Here is a 20,440-nt window from a genome sequence, read left to right as displayed (position 1 = left end):
GTTATCTCAACCCTTCTGCCCCACGTTGGGCGCCAAAAAGGACTGTCGTGGTTTCAGCCCGGCCGGTAACAAAGGACCAGGCAGCCGCTCGCTCACTCCTCCGCCCCCCTCCGGTGGGATGGGGAGGAGACGGAGGAGAGAAAAAAAGAAAAAGAAACTGGAACCTCGAGGGTTGAGATAAAGGCAGTTTACTGGGACAAACACGAAGAGATTACAACAACAACAACGGCACTAATGAAAAAAAAAGTATACAAAAAGAGTGATGCACAGTGGCACTGCTCACCACCCGGGACCCGACGCTCCGCCACTTCCCCCACCGAAAACAGAGACCACCCCCCGGCCCGCTCCCCATTTATATACTGAGCATGATGGCCCATGGTATGGAATAGCTCCTTGGCTAGTTCAGGTCAGCTGCCCCGGCTATGCCCCCACCTCCCAGGTTCCTGTAAAAATTAACTATCCCAGCTGAACCCAGGACGCTCATTCACGTCTTTCTTATTAGTGTTTGCTGTTGGAGGAGGAAACAATAGAAGCACAAGAGGGAGAGTGAAAGAAAATAGTTTCCAATCCTAGAGGAGGATAGAGCCAGCTAAATGTGCAGCAAAGTATTAGTGTTCGCATTCACTGAAAACAGGTTTATTCATTAGACTATCCTTGGCTGAAGCGTGGTAATAACATGCATTTTTGGCAAATCCATACTAGTAAGTTTATGCAGAATATGGACGTTGGAGAGATCGAGACTGTCAGCTTTCCTAGCTTCTTAAGTCCTGTTTCGTCTTCTCAGCATCTTTATTCATGCATTCAGAGTTATTCTCTTTCCACTTTTCTCTTCTTAGTTTCTGTTGTGTCTGTCTTCACTACATTGCTTCCCCTTTTAGAAAAAGCCTAGCATGCTTCTGTGAGTCTTCAAAAAAATCAAAAGCACTGATGAAGACATGGAGGCTCTGAGAGTTCAACTTTACTATGCTCTAGTCCCTTCTCTTACCTTCCACATTCCTTGGGGATTTCAGGGACCCTGTTCAAAATACAGAATTTTCTTCTGGTTCTGGAGCGAGAAGAGGTAGTGCTTTACAGATCCTTTGTAGTACTTCAGTAGGAAGATGAGCTATTTTTAGCATAAAGAGTCAGAACACATTTGTCTGTCAGGCAGCTGGGTCCTGGTTCAAGTAGAAGTCTGTCTTGTGGTTCTCTTTCCAATGTGATTGGAAATGCAAGTTTGGGACTTATTTTAATATGCATGGACATAGTGATGTATACTTAACAGCATTTTAGGCCAGAAATTATAAATTGTAAATTATTTCTGTCCATATGCTTCAAAATAACAGTTTATTGTCTTTTCATGTCTTGGAAGGTTATCTGAACTTGGGCTTGGCATGTCAGGCCAGCATCCGATTGCCCTGCCAGGGCCTATCTTCTGTTTTAAAATAGTCACATTTGCTTCAAGATAAGAGATTGGAAGGGAGATCTCTGAGGCCACTTTCAAGGTCTGGACATACTCTGAAGTCCTTTTGCTTTGGTTTTGGAAAGGAAGTGCCCAGAGGTTCCTTGGTGGGTAGCTTCCTGATTCCATGAAACATGAAAACGAAGGACATAACCTGCTGTGGTTTGAGTAATTCAAATAGAAAGATAGGTAGATTACACATGACCCTGACTGCTCATGCCTTTTTTAAAAAAAAAAAAAAACAAAAAACATTTTGGCTTCTGGTTTCATACTAGCAATGCTTTTCTGTCAGATCTGTTTCTTTTAGGGTACTGTATCCCACTACTGTACTCCCTACTGTCAGGTTACTCCAGCCATCTCTGCAGAGAGACTGCAGTTGCCCTTACTGAAAATAATTCCATTAGATGCTATTATTGAAGTGGATTAGATTCTTGACTTCATGTTTCTACCATCTTAGTTGTTATTGCAGGTCCTTATCACTTTATTATAGACTATTCAAGCTGAAGGTAATCAAGATTGTCAGACTCTTCAAAATCCACCCAGGATCAATTTCTATTAATTATCATCTTTATAATCTTCAGTGTTATCCTGGGCCTTTCTTGTATAGTCCTGATAAGATCCTTGGTGTTGCATGGGAATTCAGTGCCTCAGATGTATCTGAAGTCAGTATTTTCATCCCTTGTGAGGACACTGAACTCTGGACAAAACCTTGCATGGATCTACAAACAACCTGTTCCTTTCTATGTTAATTCATTGCTTGTTGGGAGAAGAGGCAATATAGGTACTTAGTTACCTTTGCTTGCATCTCATACCTGAGATGAGTTTTATTTGGACTGCTAGTTTAAGTTACCTGTTTGTTGGTGTGTGTCCCCTTCCCCCCCCCCTCCCCCCCCCCCAAGACCTCACATCTCTGAGGGCAAAAATATGCTCCGCATCCTCTGTCAACTGAAGCAAGGTGCGTGAAGGCATGTTATGAATCTCAAGGTGGAGCTCTCTTGGTCAGAGTGCACTGCATTAACACTTGTGGCAATATCTCTGGATTTGCTTAAGAATGTTTTCATCTTTGATATCTGTAGAGTGATCATTTAGAGGTCTGGCTGCACCTTTGGAAACAATGTGCCATTACTTCAGACCTCCTCAAGAGCTTATATCGCTACTGGGTAATCATAACAATCTGGATTGGAGTTGGCTGTAACAGATTGGATGTGAGCAGTATCGCTCTATTTTAGAAGAGCCTCTTGAACATAATCATAATTCTCTGAGGTGCATTTTTATACCAGTCTTCTTCCTTGTAATCCTGTTTTAGTCCCCAATGCAGTCTGAACTGAAGGCACCAGCTGTTCTCTAGTTTAGAAAGACATCCTTTGAGTAGGAGCAGTGGCCCAAGTTTAGGATGATGATAATTGCCCCATATGAGAAAGTTATATAGAGTTCTCAGGCAAATTTGTCCTCCTGCTCCCCAATTTTCATTGCTTTCTCTGGGGATAATAGAGGATTGTTCCTACACAGGAGTCTGTTGTTAATCTTTGCAGGTGCAAGCTGTATTGGACAAACACTGAATACTTGTGTAAAGTTTTTTGGTAGCCTTACTGTCTCAGTCATTCTCAGATTCATGTGGTAGGATGGGAGAGAGAGACAATTGAGACAGCACCACACTGATGAAGTAAGTATATTGTGCAGCATGCAAATAGTGCACAAGTAGCACCTGTCAAAGAAGGGGCAGATTCATTTGTAAGCAACAGTGATCATGAGGGCTCGTGGGCTATAGTAAAGAGCTATTACAGCAGTAAGTAATCCAAGGCTTGGGAGCACACAGAGAGGTCTAAGGTCTGAGACTGAGGGTTAAAAAGAGGGTAGGAAAAAGATAATGTATCCAGCAGATATATAATACCTCTGTTATAGACACTAATTACTAATACAATACATATAATACCCTTTTCCTCTGTGCAGGACCTGTAGCTACCTGCAGAGATAATTTGTGTTGGTGGAAAGTTGGATTTTAGTTTGCAGCTGAAGTCTCCCACTATGCCTTACGCATACATGTAAAGATCATAAAAGATTTCAAGCGTTTCAGCTTTTACTACTTCAAGTCTTTCTCTTTCTTATAGAAAACAAATCTATGCCAGGTCACTTCTTTGGGTTCAGACCGTCATCGTTATTAGCAACTGTCTTAGATTAGTTATTTGGAGATCCTTTGCCTTTAGTATCTGGGCTGGAAGCTGTTAAACCTGCTGAAAGATCCTTTTAATTTTTGCATGAACTGTGGGTACATTCAGAATTGTGGGAAGCGAAGGGTTGCAGCATCAGCTTGGACAACATCTGGTGCGCTGGTCATTAATGGGCTTTTCCAGCTGACTGCCACCTGCTGTGTAGGTAGGTCATCTGCACCACCCAGCCTGCAAAGTGAATGATTATAATCTCAGCAAGTCAGGGCATTCAGGTGTCCTCACCTTAATAGTCACAGGAGCTTGTTCCTGTGGGTGATACTAACCCCTAAAGATTAATAGTCACATGTGGTGCTGTTTAATTGTATCTGCTGTAGGAACAAGATTTAGCTGTTAGGAGCAATGCTGTAAATCTTACTTGTCTGTATTTTCATAAATGTTTCATGTGCTGCCACTAAGACAACAAATACTAGGACAAGAATTGCAAGATAAGTAGGAAATTGTTTAAAGGAGAGAAGACAGGGGTTATGCTAAAATGAGAAATATTATAAAGTGGGAGTGGAGGTTATCAGTAGAGTCTGCAGGTTTGGGGTTTGTGGGCAAAACATTTTATTCTTCTCATAAGTGACATTGGCATAAAATTACTGTAGCTGATGTAAATTTGGATGACATCCAGTATGAAACAGCACTGGGAAACTGCGTTGAAGTGACTGAATGATCTCAAGGACTGGAAATAAAAAACTATGAAATTACATAGCAACATGCAGCATTTTGTGCTGGAGGACCAGTAACAGAAATGTCCACTGTAAGCTGTGGACTCATCTATTGTAGGGAATGTAGGGAAGGACCTGGCTGTATTTTCTAGATCAGATGATGTTTGCAAGGACCAGTCTACCATAGCTTTGAAAATCTAATCTCTGAACATGTGTAAAGGAAGTAATTTTTAATTGAATTTAGGAAGATTTCATGCCACTGTACAATGTAGTGGTTAGATTTCATCTGGAATACTGCATGCTTTTATGGTCATACATGTTCAGATGGGATCATGTGGGGAGAAAGGCAGGTAGGATAGAATGTGAGAACTTTTTGCGTAGGACTGAAAGACTATTACTTGCTTGCTTTAGCAACAGGAAGACTGAAAAGCCCGTATTGTTATCTAAATCAGTCCAGAGGTGTCTTCTTCATGGAATGGGAAGAGAAATACATGCTGGCCATATATACCAGAACATGAGGGTTCCTGAAGAATCATCCACTAAGTACGACAGGGACAAACATGACCTTTCCTGTTGGATTCAATAAATTTATGAATGGGGTTACAAGATGCAAGTGCCTAAAACAAAATTTTAAGGCCAAGGAGGTCTTACTTCCACTTGTAATCCTTTTTCTAGTTTTTTTAGACTTTTCTTGACAGACACTGTTAAGAGTGCTGACTGCTAATATTCTGCTTTCACTACATTAGGACTTACTGCTTGCATCAGATAATTTTGTTCGTTAGACATACTTCAGCTAGTTACACTGAAGTATAGTAATGAACAAAGCTGTTTGCACCAGGTATTTTAGTTGTGTTAGGGTTTGAATCACACTGGAGGCATTTGTGTGTGTGCGTCAAATTTAGTTTCCCTGGATTTTTAACTTTAATCCTGTGGGTTTTGTCCAATGTAGGTGATAATGAGTACTGGCTGACTACAGTGTATTTGAAGCAAAGAAGAATCTCTCATGCACAGTTTCTGTGCTCTTCTGCTTTAGCTATATATAGTATGCATTGACTGGATTTTGGGGAAAGGAGGACAAGGTTTCTAAATGAATGAAGGCTTAATGTGTTTTCATGGTGAAGTATGGGAATGCTGAAAGCTAAAGATTAAAGTAGGGTTCTAAATGTCGTTTTTTGACAGAAAACTGATACTTACAGAGAGGAAAATAATACAATATTTCAATTCTGACTGTTGTCATGTAGAATAATAGAAATGGTTTTGCTAATATAAAACTTTTTATTTAGTCTTGCTTTTGGGTAAAGTAAAACTGTTATAGCAACTTCAGAGCATCTACTAGTTTAGGAACAGGAGAGGAAAGTGTAAGTGGTAAGTTACATGCAGATACAACTGACTTTTAAATTAAATCCCATTAAAACACAGCACTGCTAGTATTTTAAGTAGTGGTCAGAACAAATGGCAAACAGATTTAAGGGCTATTCAAATCTTCCTTGCTGTTACTGGGGAAAGTTGTTTGCTGGTGTGAAGCATAATTAATCTAGGTTTTGAAGTAGCTTGAGCTCCTCACCTGTGAGTGGATCTCAGTGGAAAGCACCTGCTGACTGGCACTGTTTGTTATGGTATGAAAGTCAGATCTCTAACTGTTGATGGATCATTTCTTGTATTTTTCACTTCACAGTGTGTGTTCACCACCAAGTAAACTGACACAGAGGAATGTATGACCCATTGTTATATTGTATTACTCTGGTGTTGAAGTACTGTGATTCATTTTAAAAGACCATCAAATAATGATATCAAGACTTCAAGATGGATTTGTCTTTGATGCATTAGGAATTTGGGATAACAATTATCATTAATCTGTTATTCCCTCAGTACTAACAAAGTCATTGCATCTGAAACTTTGTTTTGTAAGTAGACAGCTATTAAAAATACATTAATAATATACAGTGACTGTAACAAATGCCTTTTTAAAAGATTTAAAACATCTTCCCTCTGTGGCAAAGACACAGGACTACTTGAAGCTAGTTACAAAACAATCACAATTTAATTAGTCTCAATACAGTTTTCTTAACAATAGCTGCTTGCAAAATGAGCTACCCTGTGTGTTGTCATGAGGTAGAGTATTGTTTTGGTATGTTGATTGCCTATTCATTGTGTCTCCCAGAGGGTGCTGGAGTTAATTACTTACCTAATGCATGACCACCAATCAGGTTTACTTTACCAGGTCAGAAACATCAACAGTAATCTTAACAGCATAGAGATACCCTAGGACTAAAACGTGTAACAGCCAGCAGATCCCAGAGAACAGTGGGATTTGACTAATAAGCAAGAACAGCACATATGGACAGAGAATTAACTGGCACTGGTTTTTATTTGAAAGTCTCCCAGGTATTGACTTGCAGATGGGTGGATGAATGCTGTGATGGATGAAGGTCACGTATAGGATTCTGCTTCTGACCTGTCTTGCTTTTCTGGAACACCACACCTTAAACCCACAATAGCACTAGCTGTTTCTCCAGTTGTTTAGGGTTTGTATTTTCATTCTCTGTTTTAAAGCTTGTCTGAGTTCTTAGACTTCTAGATAAACCCACAGAATTTAGTATCCAGGTATTACATATACAGCTTTACCAGTTTTGTTATTCTAAAAGCTCATTTGCTATTGGAAATAGTGCTTGCGAATTGATTTTCCTAATAACAGGATCTGATGCTCTTCCTGAGTAAGACTTTGACTTCTTCAGGTTTTGTCTGTGAGGAAGTGATGTGTGTTGATTCTAGTGAGGTGGTTTGCAGCATTGTCTCCTCAAATCCATTGTAATGGCTATAAAATTACTGCATTCTTCCACCAGGTTTTTTGCTTCTGTGTGAAGTTTACAAATATGTTCTGACTGACTGATGGATGGTTAGGCATGTCCTTGATATCTGTTAAATATCTGTCTATATCCATATATAACTTTAAAATAGCTATCAGAGGAATCAGTTTACAAACTCCTATACGCTGGTTTGTCAAATTATTTCCTGTCAAAAGCTGCTTATGTCTCACCACATTAAGCCTCATTCTCTGCTCTTTTGCCAGAGTTTAAGGTAACTTCTTTGTCCTTTTTTTTTTTAAATTTTAATTATTATTATTATTTGCTCTTACCTAAGTCCACGACACACTCCAAATTACTGCTAAGTTTTTCTGGTGCAGTAGCTGAACTGTGTGGCAATGTTTTATCTGCACAGTGCTACAATTGTTTAAAAAAAACCCACATTTTTTAAGCTTATCTTTATTAAATAAGCTCGGGTAGCAACAAAAGAAACCCAATTAGCTGTTAAATTAAATGAACTGTTGCTCTCAGTAATTTGGTGTTTGCAGTTCATGCAGGACAATGAAATCTGTGCCACACGTGTGGCTTCAGATTTCCTGTGCTTCCCTCCCCATGTTCAGGGAATGAAAATCCTTGCCACCTTGAAATTATCAAGGCCCTCAGAAATGTCTGAAGGGTAATGAAGAAGCTGGGGTCTTGAGGGGGAAGAGGGAATGTTGGAAGAACATAATTCAGCTGTGCTAAATAAATGGGGAAAAAAAAAAAAGTTGGAGGTATTGGCCAGTGAGAGTGGAATCCTTGTCTCTTGGGGCCATGGGAGCAGCAGCTGTGAAGATGTGATTTAAACACAGCTCAAAAAGCATCTTGCATCTGCTTCTAGCCAAAAAAAGGCAGGGGGTTGGGTGTTCTTTGCATTTGTTTGCTACCTAATGGATCCATGATTATGCTTTCTTGTATAAATGGGATCTGTTAAGCACATCACTATGATAAATGCAATGTTAATTCAAAAATGTAAGTAGAAATCAAGGCCACTTTAAGTCCTTCTAAGGACTTAATCTATTTTACTGGCCTTTTCACATGTAGGTAGTAATTTTCTCCTCAGAAGTTAAATGTTGATTCTAACTGTGTACACAGGAACTTTTTTTTAATCTGTTGCTTAATGTTGCGGTCTCATTTATGTCCAAAAATAAAATGCTACAATGAATATATTACTTTAACATATTGTTGTTGTACTCTGTTCCCTATTTAAGGACAGATTGCCTTTTAGATATGTGCCAGCGCTACTTTAAATCAAATCCTTTTAGGTTTTGTTGTGTTTTTTTGTTTTGTTTTGTTTTTCAGGGGTCATCTTTATTTCTTCTTCAGATACTGTGTCTCCTCTAGTTGTAGGTGCTGAGGGGCAGAGGTGACAGGAACAGCTCTCAGAAGCTGCCTTCTTTCTGCACTCATGCTGGTCAGCAGGAGGTTGGGTGCTTTAATATGAAGAAGTAACAGACCCTAAAGTTGCAACCTGTTCACAATGTGCAGTTGCTTCTTTTCATCAGATGGTGGTCGCCTTTCCATGCCTTGGTGTAACAGAACTAAGCGAAAAAACCCATTTCATTCAGTGTGTCTTGTCTTGTTTGTTTTGGAGCTGGAAAAAAACGGAACAATGAAAAAATGACAATAAAGCCCCTGTGGAAATGCTGTAGAGACTTTGTATAAGGGCTGAATCATGCCGATCATGATTTTTCTATCTTTCAAATGTTTTGTTTGATTTCAAAAAACCACCTTGTTTCTGACATTAAAAATATGTTTCTTTCAAGCTAATATGCTGGGGGTTTTTAAACTTCAGTGCTCAAATTAATTTGAGAATTCTCAAATCCAATAACTAAAAATCAAATATAAATGAAATATGAGTTGAAATAACATTCTATTTCAGAGCCTATTTTCTCAGAGCCTGTGAGAGAAGAAGTTCTGAAATTTGTTTCTAACCTGCCTGGAAATGTTTGGCTTAGTATGTCTGAATGTTTTTCAGTGTGTTCTTTTTTTCTGTTCCCCTAATAATTTTTTTGTGTGTGTATCCCTCCCAACAGGAAGCAGTCCTCAAGATAGCCCTAGGAATTTCTCTCCCAGTGCCTCAGCCCTTTTTAAACTTCAGTGCTCAAATTAATTTGAGAATTCTCAAATCCAATAACTAAAAATCAAATATAAATGAAATATGAGTTGAAATAACATTCTATTTCAGAGCCTATTTTCTCAGAGCCTGTGAGAGAAGAAGTTCTGAAATTTGTTTCTAACCTGCCTGGAAATGTTTGGCTTAGTATGTCTGAATGTTTTTCAGTGTGTTCTTTTTTTCTGTTCCCCTAATAATTTTTTTGTGTGTGTATCCCTCCCAACAGGAAGCAGTCCTCAAGATAGCCCTAGGAATTTCTCTCCCAGTGCCTCAGCCCACTTTTCTTTTGCACGAAGGTAAGAGGAAGTTTGTAGTATGTAGCATGCATTTTGAGAGAGGAAATGTTGGCCCCAGATATTAAGTGATTGCAAACACATTTGTGAAGTCCATCACTTAAAAGTGAGATAACACTTGTCATTCTGCAAACTCTCCTAAACCTCAGTTGCAATGAATTTCTACTGGATGACTGATAAAATGCAATCATACCTTTTTGAATTAAAAAAAAAAGACTTAAGTGGAATGGATCCAATTCAGACACTATCTTCTCATCCATTGAGATACAGGGAAATTTTAAGCTACATCTAGGTTTTTCCTTATTTTTTTTCTTAACAGTTTCTTAACTGTTTCTTAACAGCATTGCTTATAAGAGCACTAGTATAGAGGTTCTGAGTTCAGGGCCTGATTTTACTGGCAGCAGCAATACAGTCACCATACCTTTAATACCTGACCTTGACCTGTTTCACTGTCTGTACCACTGAGACAGTCAGCTCTGTCTAGGAGTGTTGTGAGGATTAATTAATGCAAGTAGAATTTTTTGAAATCTAAGGTGAATTTGAAGTGATCGATGAAGCAAATTATTATTAAATGAACCGTAACCAAAGTTGATAGCATGTCATGGGAGACTGCCTGTTCATGCTGGTGTGGTTACCTATCAGTTAACACCTTGTCAGCCTACCTCAAATAACATGTTTATTAACTCTGAGCCTGGGAGGGTAGGCAGTGTTTACGTGTTGACCCAAGAGTATGTACACAAAAAATGAAATTGAAATGCTGTGGCTTGCTTTGCCATTAAGTAGTGCCAGGCATGTAACTGTTGCATTTGTGATGAGACAGCACTTGCTGCTATAGTTTTACTTCCTTTATTTTGGGAGTTCAGTAAAGTAGCACACACAAGCTCTCAAAAGTAAGTGCAAGGAAATGGCTTCATGCTTTTTAAAAGCTATGAAGGGGAGAAAACTTTACTTGTGTATTCCTTTTATCTGAATCTAATTAATCTGTGACACCAGATCTTGTCAATCTTTCTAATAGCATATGATGTCACTTTTTCAATCAACACCTTAAAGTTGAGTATTTCTTTTGAAGCTACTTCCCCTTGATAGTATCTTTAAAAAAAGGAAAGCTATCTCTTCATGGATTACAGTTGTTTGTGAGCATATTTTTAGGAAGATTCATTAAATCCAGAAATAACTTGTAATGGAAAAAGCAGATGTGAAAGACCGAGTGTTACTTAGAAATACAGGGCAGGAAGTAGTTTTCCTTTCCTTTCCCACCCGTAATCAACAAAGTTAAAATCATTATGGTTCTGCAAACCTTAAATTCAGGAGGAAAAAAGTAAATTTCTTTACCAATAGTTTCATTTGGATTTTGACCATTTTTAGAACCCTGTAATGGGCTCCAAATAAATTCTTTCATTAAAGGAACACAAGAAGCTTCTGTGACTTCAGAATATTTCACCACTTCAGTGGGATTCAAGAAACTTCTTTAGAGCAATTTGCTATGGAAACTGATTTTGTTCTATGTTTATAGTGAAAATGCATGATGATACTTAAGCTTAAAACAGCATTAATGTAAAATTTTTGTATTACTTTGGTATGTGTGTTGTGGTTGTTTTCACATAACCTGTGATAGGATGCATTTTGGTAGTAAAATGATCCGTGGATAATGAGAGTTGTTCTCAGACTTCGGACTATGCCTCTTCTGTTATGTTTTGTAAATTTAATGATGACACAAAGGAAGGGAAGGACAGCTTGTGTTTCTGAGTGTGATAGAGCAGGTTGAAGGACTAGAGGCGAGGTGGTATAGTTGTACGGATACTCCTTTTTCATCCACAGCTCCCCAGGCAGTGAGGATACTAAAAAGCTGGGGAAGTGTGAGGAAGGAAGGGAAAGGCAAAGGAAATGGTTTGGAAGCCTCCTGTGGGGAAGGAGGGCTTCCCAGCGTAGCAGTTTCTCATCAATTGCTGGCTACTCCATGCAGTGGTGCAGCAAAGGGAGCTCCAGCAGGAAGGTGGCCCTCTGCCATGCTGCCAGCCAGTGCGCCGGGCTGGAGACAGCCTTCCCTAGGCCCCTCGGCAGCAAGCAGGAGTGTCGCCTTCCTCTGCCCACGTCTGGTGGGGTGGTCAATGCCTGGGAATAACACTTGCCTTTGGTAGTCACTCTGGTAGGCCTCTTCTGCTGGGACATGCAAATCCAGCATCTACAAGCCCATGGGTAGGTGACAGATTCTGCTTTCCATTGCTGCTGGGAAGTGGGTAGAGCCATGCTGTAGGGCAGGGATAAGTGGTGTATGTGAGTCCAGAGGAGAACGCTGTAGGGACTTGGTACCCTTTTTTCCCTTCTTCCGGTATGGATGCCTCCTATTCTCCCACTTCTGCTTCCCAGGTAACTGTCCATGATATCCCATCCCCACCCTTGACAGCCTTTCTGTGTGAGAATTGCTGCATGATGCAGTAACCCCGTTCAATAGGAGTTACTCAGTAAGGAAGCACTTTCTGTCTCACCGCTGCAGAATATATGGGTCTTACCCATGTTTTAAATACCTTCCAAGTTCTTGTTCTTTCAACTGTGAACATATTTAGCTTGCTCATCTGAGCCAAAATGAAGAGAAAACTCCTTTAGGAATTGTTCATTCATCTGGAGGTAGCTCATGCATACCTGGGGGAATGGGAGAAGGAAGGAGAATTAATGAATTAAAACAAAATTATGGAGGAGGAGGAGGAAGTTTTTTCCAGAGTTCAGTCTTTGATACAGTCAGCAGTCTCTCTAGCACATGTTCTCTTAATGTATTAACACTAATTATGTACTGTAGTTTCTTTTCCCACACTATTTGTATTCAAAGTCCCAGAGACTTGGGTTGTAGCTCGTGGATGGGTAAATAGGAGTAGGAAATAAAGCATTAGAATGGAGAGAAGCAAAAGTTGGTTTAGACAGTTAGCACGAAGAGTGGGGAAGCTGCATCAAGAGGGTTTACGGTTCCTGATTTGCCATGACTTCAGTTCTCTTCTGTGGAATTACACTTTTTGTGTAAAAAAAGACTTCAGAGATGATCTTTGTACTGGCTGTAAAACAGAGCTTCCTTTCTCCTTTCCCCAACTATCATACTGTTTATTAATAAAAAATTATCCTGTTTTGTTATTTATGTGTTGTTTTGCTTTTTTAACATATTTGATACAATTGTACTCCAGTCATGGGCACCGAAATGACAGGTAAATGTTACCTCCTCAAAAATCCAAACACTGCTCCCATTGTTGTTTTTTGATTTGTCACTTGGAATGTTCAAGTCCCATGTTGTGTGTGTGCAGCTCATCTCAAGTGGTAAAGAACAGAAATTAGTTTGGTTATGGTTTTGTGGGGGTTTTTATTATTATTATTATTATTCTGAGTGAGCATGATTTTTGTTGCAAAATTGTTTTTCCTGATTTACATATCTAACATTTAAGAGGTTTGTTTTTCCTAATCATTCTTTGCAGTTATTTGACATTAGCCTGCTAGTTTGCTGGTATCCTGTACTGATGTCACTTAGGAAAGCACTACCCTTGTATTTCAAGCAGACTGTGGTGGTTGTTCTGTGGTTCAGAGCATTGTGGGTTGCATTTGTTCACAAGTTTTTAATTTGCTTCTCATTAATTTTCATCCAATGGACCTGAAAGTTGTGAAGACTAACTGGTCCATTTCTATATCTGCTAGTGAGACACCAGTTCTGTGGACTGTTCATTCACTTCCTGGTTGTTTCATCTCACAGATTTTTAACTAGAAAAAAACACTTAAAAATCAACCTGTAAGCCTAAGTCATCCTTGCTGAATGCTTGTTTATTGTGGTCCCCTGTGAAAGTTGACTCTTTATTAAAACCCCTGTTTGCATTATGGTTTTGGAATGCAGCTTTACACAGCCATACTTTCACAGATGTTTCTGTATTGGGATACTGCGATATTCATTTGACTAACCTTGGTTTCACAACAGGACTGATGGTCGCCGCTGGTCTTTGGCTTCCCTCCCTTCCTCTGGCTATGGTACAAATACACCCAGCTCAACTGTTTCTGTAAGTATCCACTTTGCTGTGCTGATAGATTTCTATTATGTGCCATATCCTCTCATTGTAGCTTGCTTCTCTTAGGAGAAGGCAATGTAGGTTTTGTTACTGTTGATAGACTTTGAATTAACATGTGTTATGAAACTGCTTTACTTTACTGAAATAGAAGAAAACTTTAGGCAAAGTGTGCTTTGCTTGGAGAAATTTTCTGGCAGTGCGTAGTGTTTAACTGTGCCCTTTTGATCTGTGGGGGCAGAAGGAGGGGAGACATACTGCCTTATTTTAACTATGGTAGTTAGGTATCAAGTCTTAAGTGAGGCTGCCTTGATAATGAAAAGAAAGAGAAACCAGTCTGACATGATTCATCCATCCTAGGTTAGACTGCTATCTTAAGATGGGATGAATCATGCATTTGCCTGTCTTTTTTCCTTGACAATAGTGAGATGTTAGTGCATAGTAACAGGTTAGATATTTAGCAATTTGGATGGCTATAATTAGAATAAAATAATTATTTGGGATACATAATAGGATAAATATAAATCTAATTTGTTAATTTTTGCCTGTTAGAGCAATCCTTTTGATGTGATCTTGTGTCAGCCCCCTGCCATGCATGTACCACCTGACTTGTGGTGTATACCATGGCAGTGCATGAGAACCTGCCCACCAAAGCCATTCTATCACTCCCCCCTCCTCAGCTGGACAGGGCAGAGAAAATATAACAAAGGGCTCATGGGTTGAGATAAGGACAGGAGAGATCACTCACCAATTACTGTCACAGGCAAAACAGACTCAACTTGGGGAAAATTAACTCAATTACCCAGAGTAGGGTAATGAGAAATAAAACCATATCTCCAAACACCTTCCCTTCACCCCTGCCTTCTTCCTGGGCACAACTTCACTCCTGGATTCTCTACCTACGCCCCCCAGCAGCACAGGGGGACGGGGAATGGGGTTTATGGTCTTCGGCTGCTTCATCCTCCTCACGGGTAGGACTCATCACACTCTTCCCCTGCTCTAGCGTGGGGTCCCACCCACAGGAGACAGTCTTCCACGAACTTCTCCCACATGGGTCCTTCCCCCAGGCTGCAGTTCTTGACAAACTGCTCCAGCATGGGTCCCTTCCACGGTGTGCAGTCCTTCAGGCACACACTGGTCCAGCGTGGGTCCCCCACGGAGTCACATTCCTGCCAGAAAACCTGCTCTGTGGGCTCCTCTCCACAGATCCACAGGGCCTGCCAGGAGCCTGCTCCAGCGGAGGGTTCCCACTTGGTCACGGCCTCCTTTAGGCACCCACCTGCTCCAGCGTGGGCTCCTCCACAGGCTGCAGGTGGATATCTGCTCCACCGTGGACCGCCATGGTCTTCCCCACAGGCTGCAGGGGAATCTCTGCTCTGGCGCCTGGAGCATCTCCTCCCCCTCCTTCTTCCCTGACCTTGGTGTCTGCAGGGTTTTTTCTCTAATGTGTTCTCACTCCTCTCTCCAGCTGCTGTTTCTGTCTGTCCCAGCAACCGTTTTTTCCTTCTTAAATATGTTATCACAGAGGCACTACCACTATTGCTGACGGGCTCAGCCTTGGCCAGCAGTGGGTCCGTCTCAGGGCCGGCTGGTATGGGCTCTGTCGGACACAGGAGAAGCTTCCAGCAGCTTCTCACAGAAGCCACCCCTGTAACACTGCCCACCCCGCCACCCCCCCCGCTACCAAACCCTTGCCACACAAAGCCAATACAGCTAGGCAGTGGGAGAAGTATGAATCTGTACTTTTGCACATCTTGCACACCTCTACACTGGAGAGGAAGTAGTGCATCATGTTACAATCTGGAACTAAGCTCTATGTTGTGATAGTCACACCTGAGAGACTGGCAAGATAGAGCTGTGGAGGAAGCCTGCTTTGGAAATAGCAAATAGGTGGCATTTTGAAAGTTACATCTTCTGCAGTAAAGGACTTGGTCCTTGTAGGTCCAGCTATGACTTTTCAAAAATGGTTTTGTATCTTTAGCCTTGTTTTTTACCTTTAGGGTTGTATCATTAACAAATGTACTGTTTTATGAATGATACATATTATTGGTCACCTGACACCTGATTATTTTTAAAATGTTTCTTTTGCAATTTAAGTAAGATTTCTCTTCCCCCGAGTGTGAAATATTTGAGTTCTGCACCCTATACACTGATGAAACATCATCATTTTATGTTATGATCAACTCTTATTTTATTTTTGTCCACAAAGGCTTCTGGGAAGTCAAATACATACTTGCTGACTTCAAACCAGGTTGGGGGATTTCATGTATCTTAAGAACTGTTCCTCAGCAGCACTGATTTTTCACCTCTGCTTTCCTTTCTGTGTAGATCTTACTTTTGCCAAGCAAATTGCTTGGTTTCACGTTAATTCCCTAACCACTTTTCATAGTGCATGTTTGTACGCCTCGCATTGGAACTAGATCAGATACACTGTACTCTTAAAATATTTTGACATAAAGGAGGTTATGTCAGATAATAAGTAATTGCGATAGCAACCCCACCATGGTTATAAGAAACAGGCTTGTGCTAGAAAGGAAATGAAAAGCTGTGTCAGAAACATATCAAAACACAGTTTTAATTTTAAGTCTGTACTCATATGCTTTTTCTTTGACATCTTCAATTTTAAAATGGTAATTCTAGTCATATACTTCTTTCCCACTTAAGTTTACTAACTACTGCATGCATCCTGGAATGTGGAGCAGTTTTACATAATTTTTACATTTCTTATGAAAAAAATATAGCGCTGTCATTTATGGACTTGGGTATCTTAACTTCTGTAATAGCCTGTTGTTGAATTCTTCATTAATATTTCCTGACTAGATCACATCATACAAATAATAAAATAGATGTCTTCCCTAGCATTGAACAAACAATTTCTGACTTGTGGAAAGAAACCTTTTTTCCTAATAAATAAGTTTGAATTTTGTTAAAGAAACCACCAGTAGAGAATGCATGCCATATATTTCTTATGGTTAGGTGTTTTTTTTTTCTTTCCCCAAGAATCTTCTACTGCTGATGAGCCCTGCAAAAGCAGTGGGATAACCTCTGCATTTTTAATTTAGTCACTATTTCTCTGTTTCTTAGTAGAGATGCTTTCCAGGTTTTGCGGGGGTGGGGGTTTACCCACTGAACGACACATGTGGAATCAGAAAATGAAAGCTGGAAGTGTGTCCATCTAATAGGTTTAATGTACTTTTTCAGAATCTGAAACAGCTAGCACTGTACAACCTCCTCCTCAACATTCTTAAAAATTCTTAGAGGCAACAAGAGACCACTTCACACACAGTAGCCTACACACAGAATGTTCCCTTTTCAGTGTTGGATAAATAAGAGTCACATTAATCCAGAGATTTATTAGCTGGAGAGCAGAAACAGTTTTTACACATCACAGTAGAGCACAACTTTGATCTTTACAAGCAACTGAAAGTCAAAGCAGGGGCAGAAGGGTCTGTAGTAATCACAGTTAAGCTCAGGTGAGTGTAGCTAACCATTTCTTGTTAGGCTGGTTTTTCTTTTTTTTGATATTGAAAGTGAAGAGATTGATGGAATTACCAATTTAATGGAAGCTCATGGGGTTAGAAGTGGTGCAAGTACCACATATACTAGTTCTCACAACAAAGTTGAAATAAATGAAAATATCTCCTGCTAAGATTATTCAATTGAAAAGAAACTCTTTTGTGTGTCATATTCTAGCAAAGTTGGATCAGATCTTGCCAGCTATGGGATACAGTTGAGATGATGTGTGTCTTCTAGGAGAGAAAGCCTATAAAAATGATAAAGTGAGAGAATACTCGGGGTTTTTTTTTTTGGCAGTAAGTTATATTCTTGGAAGCTTATTTGGATGGGGAAATAGGGTAAGGAGATGAGGAAAGAGACTTTGGGGTTACATTAGCTGGTATTGGCTACAAATTTACCTTTTTGTGTTGGAAGAAAAATTTGCATTGCCAGGGTGCACTGTGTTTGTGCATATTAAAAATGTGTTAAATCTTACATGATTTTTGGAGCATCTATTCTAGAATGCCAGGAGAGCTGATTTTTTTAAATAGTTTTGCTATGAGAATTTGGATTTGTACAGAGATCAGAATTCAGGCCTCCAAGAAAATGCACTCTGTGCCTGCGATGGACTTGATACAACTGAGAGTTGTTAGCGAAAGCACGATTCTCACTTTAATCCTGTTACATCTAGAATCTGTGGCACCTTATATGAGGAAAAGTGTCATATGGGTTATTGTCCTCCTGATCTTCCCAGAATTCCGTGACGCTGAAGAGGTAGAGATTGATTTTATAGAAATAGCCATCTGTGATGGTCTGTATTGTTAAATCGTGCTGTGCTAGAGTATCTTATCTTATGGAGTGTGGCTGTAGGAAGTATGCCATAAGGTATCTGCGACTAGCTGCCATAGTGTCAGATAAGAAAGAACTTATCTATGCTGTGTGCTGAATTATGCCTGGTAATGTGCTATGGCTGAATTTCATAAATGAGTTACGGTGATTTGACAAGTTACTACCTATCCCATGAACTGTGGTAAATTCTTGGTGTGCATGCTTCTTAGCCTGCAGCAAAGCAAGTTAATGCAGTCTTGCTAACTTTAACTTGTTCTAATGTGATACAGCCTTCCTACTTAGACCAGTCTTGTGCGAGTTAAACTTTCCCAGCAGTGGGTTTTCTTCTTTTTTGCTTTTAAGAGATGACTTCATGAGATCTAGTGTGATAAGTAGTATTTTCTTGAGTTCCTAGGAATTAGCGTATAGTCAGCCTTTACCACACAAGTCTTTATAAGGACATCAAATCCAGGCTCAGGGAAGTAGTTTCAAAGTTCTACTTCCAAACATTTAGCTTGGCTTAGGTAGCCTGCTGCGTTGCCTAAAAGATAGTAAAATATGATATTTTGCAAGGCTAGTTGTTGTGGTAGCACATCCATTTTCATACGTGTCTATCTTCCACTTTTCAAACAAACCACTTAGTATAATGCAATCCCTTTCACTTCTGTCAGGCATAGAACCTTTCTTGATAAATGTATTAAGTTCTTTCACTTCATTTTGAGTGTACAGGGTTTTATAAGAAAACAGCGTATGAACTTTTTTCAGCAAGAATTTAGATTATATTCTTATTTTAAAAAGCATCAATAATGTCTTAGATAAGGATAATGAAGTACCTTCATTATGTAAATTTACAGTTTGTGTTGTGGCAATAAGTTGTACTCTACAGTTATGCTGTCCTACTCAATTAATTTTCAGCAGACCCTGTTTTAAGTATTCTTGTGTATTGATGTGTGTTACTGAACTTAGATGTCATCTCTGCCTTAGAGGAAATTTGAACTTTTGAAATGCAACAGCACCTTCTTCTGGCACTGAAGTAGTTTGTGGTTTGTTGGGTTTTTTTTTAATATTTACTCCATATTTAGCTCATTAAGTAAGACTAATTATTTTCATCTTTAAATAGGTAGTCAGGCATGGGAAACAGTAACTATAATTTTTAAATTGAATGGCTTTATTCATGAGCACTGAATATGGTCTTGAAAATGTTTTTTCACTCTGGTAGAAGCTTGTGTTCTGTTCTGCTCTTGTAGTCGTCCTGCTCATCCCAAGAGAAGCTACACCAGTTACCATACCAACCAACACCTGATGAACTACATTTTTTGTCTAAACATTTCTGTACCACTGAGAGCATTGCCAGTGATAACAGGTGCAGGACCACTGCAATGCGCCCTCGGTCCCGAAGTCTCAGGTGAGTTTGTCTCTCTGGAAGTAGGAGTTGGATCTAAATTCACGTACTGTGGAGAGTCATGGTTTTGTACATTGGGGGCATTTACTATTTGTGAAATTGCTGAAGTATAATACAAGAAGTATGCCTCTGAGGCTGAATTAAAGAGTCCTTTTAAATTCTTGCTCCTGGTTTTGGTCATGGCTTACTTCAGTGGTTTAACATTGTAAGCTAGGTCTTAACGAAGGGAACTAGCCTGCATGAACTGTCTTGATGAGCTACTCATTATTGATCTGACTGTAGCACTGGTTCTCTTCCAGAGTTCAAACTGTTCACAGAATAAAGTCTTTATTTGCAAAAATAATTCAAAATGTATTTATATCCTAGGACTATCTGGAAAGAAACGTGAAAGAACAAATGGGCGGGTGGGGGGGGGGGTTATACACTTGTTTTATCTACCTAACCAAGGTGAACTTCAGTTTCTTGTTTCCCAAAGTCTAGGCCTCTGCATTTCATTTGCAGTGGCTGTTTATGTAAGATATGTTTTATCCAAGATCAGTTCTAAACTGTCCAAATAGTTTAGGTTTGGAAAATGCAGATGAATTTTATGGGTAAGTTTTCAAGAACTGGAAGGAAAAAAAAAAAAAAGAGGTATTATATTTCTACTTGTTGTATCGATCCTTTCAAAAGTTTAAAAATGGTTTCACAGGTACACAAATCTTAAGGAATAAGGTTTTTAGTGCAATATATTTTAACTCTGCTTTTTTATTATTTTATTTTAAAATCTGTGTAGTCTATTGTGACAAATGTAGTTATTACCTACATGAAAGTGCACAACAATTACTAGAAAAAAGCATTCTTCATTAGAAGATTACAGATTGAAACTGTATTGTATTTATTGCCACATATTTAATTTTTTTTCAATTTCTGTTATGCTTTTAGCACTTAAAATCTTCCATTTGAAATCACAGAATGTATGGAAATCCTCCAGGGAAGAAACAAGAGCCCAGCATTTTCAGAGAGGGGATTATGCTGCAGAAGTGTTATGATGAATTATTTACCTACCCTGTCCTCAGCAGATTTGCCAGTGCATGTCCCTAAAGAGATTGTCCGTATCAGTTAAAAGGACCCACC

The 20,440-nt window shown here is 39.5% G+C and overlaps 1 protein-coding gene across 10 annotated transcripts in view; it reads left to right on the top strand.

The window, feature by feature from the left end:
- MAST4 (microtubule associated serine/threonine kinase family member 4) overlaps positions 1 to 20,440 on the top strand; it is a 312,156-nt gene that overhangs the window by 235,234 nt on the left and 56,482 nt on the right. For 7 of the 10 annotated variants that reach the window (XM_049796539.1, XM_049796543.1, XM_049796549.1 and 4 more), the window contains 4 exons: positions 9,505 to 9,574; positions 12,742 to 12,762; positions 13,518 to 13,596; positions 19,173 to 19,330. In XM_049796539.1, the coding sequence (XP_049652496.1) occupies positions 9,505 to 9,574; positions 12,742 to 12,762; positions 13,518 to 13,596; positions 19,173 to 19,330 (328 nt within the window). The remainder of the gene's footprint in view (positions 1 to 9,504; positions 9,575 to 12,741; positions 12,763 to 13,517; positions 13,597 to 19,172; positions 19,331 to 20,440) is intronic. The other 3 variants (XM_049796540.1, XM_049796541.1, XM_049796545.1) reach the window with 1 other exon arrangement.

This window comes from Accipiter gentilis, chromosome Z (assembly GCF_929443795.1).
Source record: "Accipiter gentilis chromosome Z, bAccGen1.1, whole genome shotgun sequence".
Classification (NCBI taxonomy): domain Eukaryota; kingdom Metazoa; phylum Chordata; class Aves; order Accipitriformes; family Accipitridae; genus Astur; species Astur gentilis.
The sequence above is the reverse complement of the archived record's forward strand: the minus strand, read 5'-3'. Positions and strand labels throughout refer to the sequence as shown.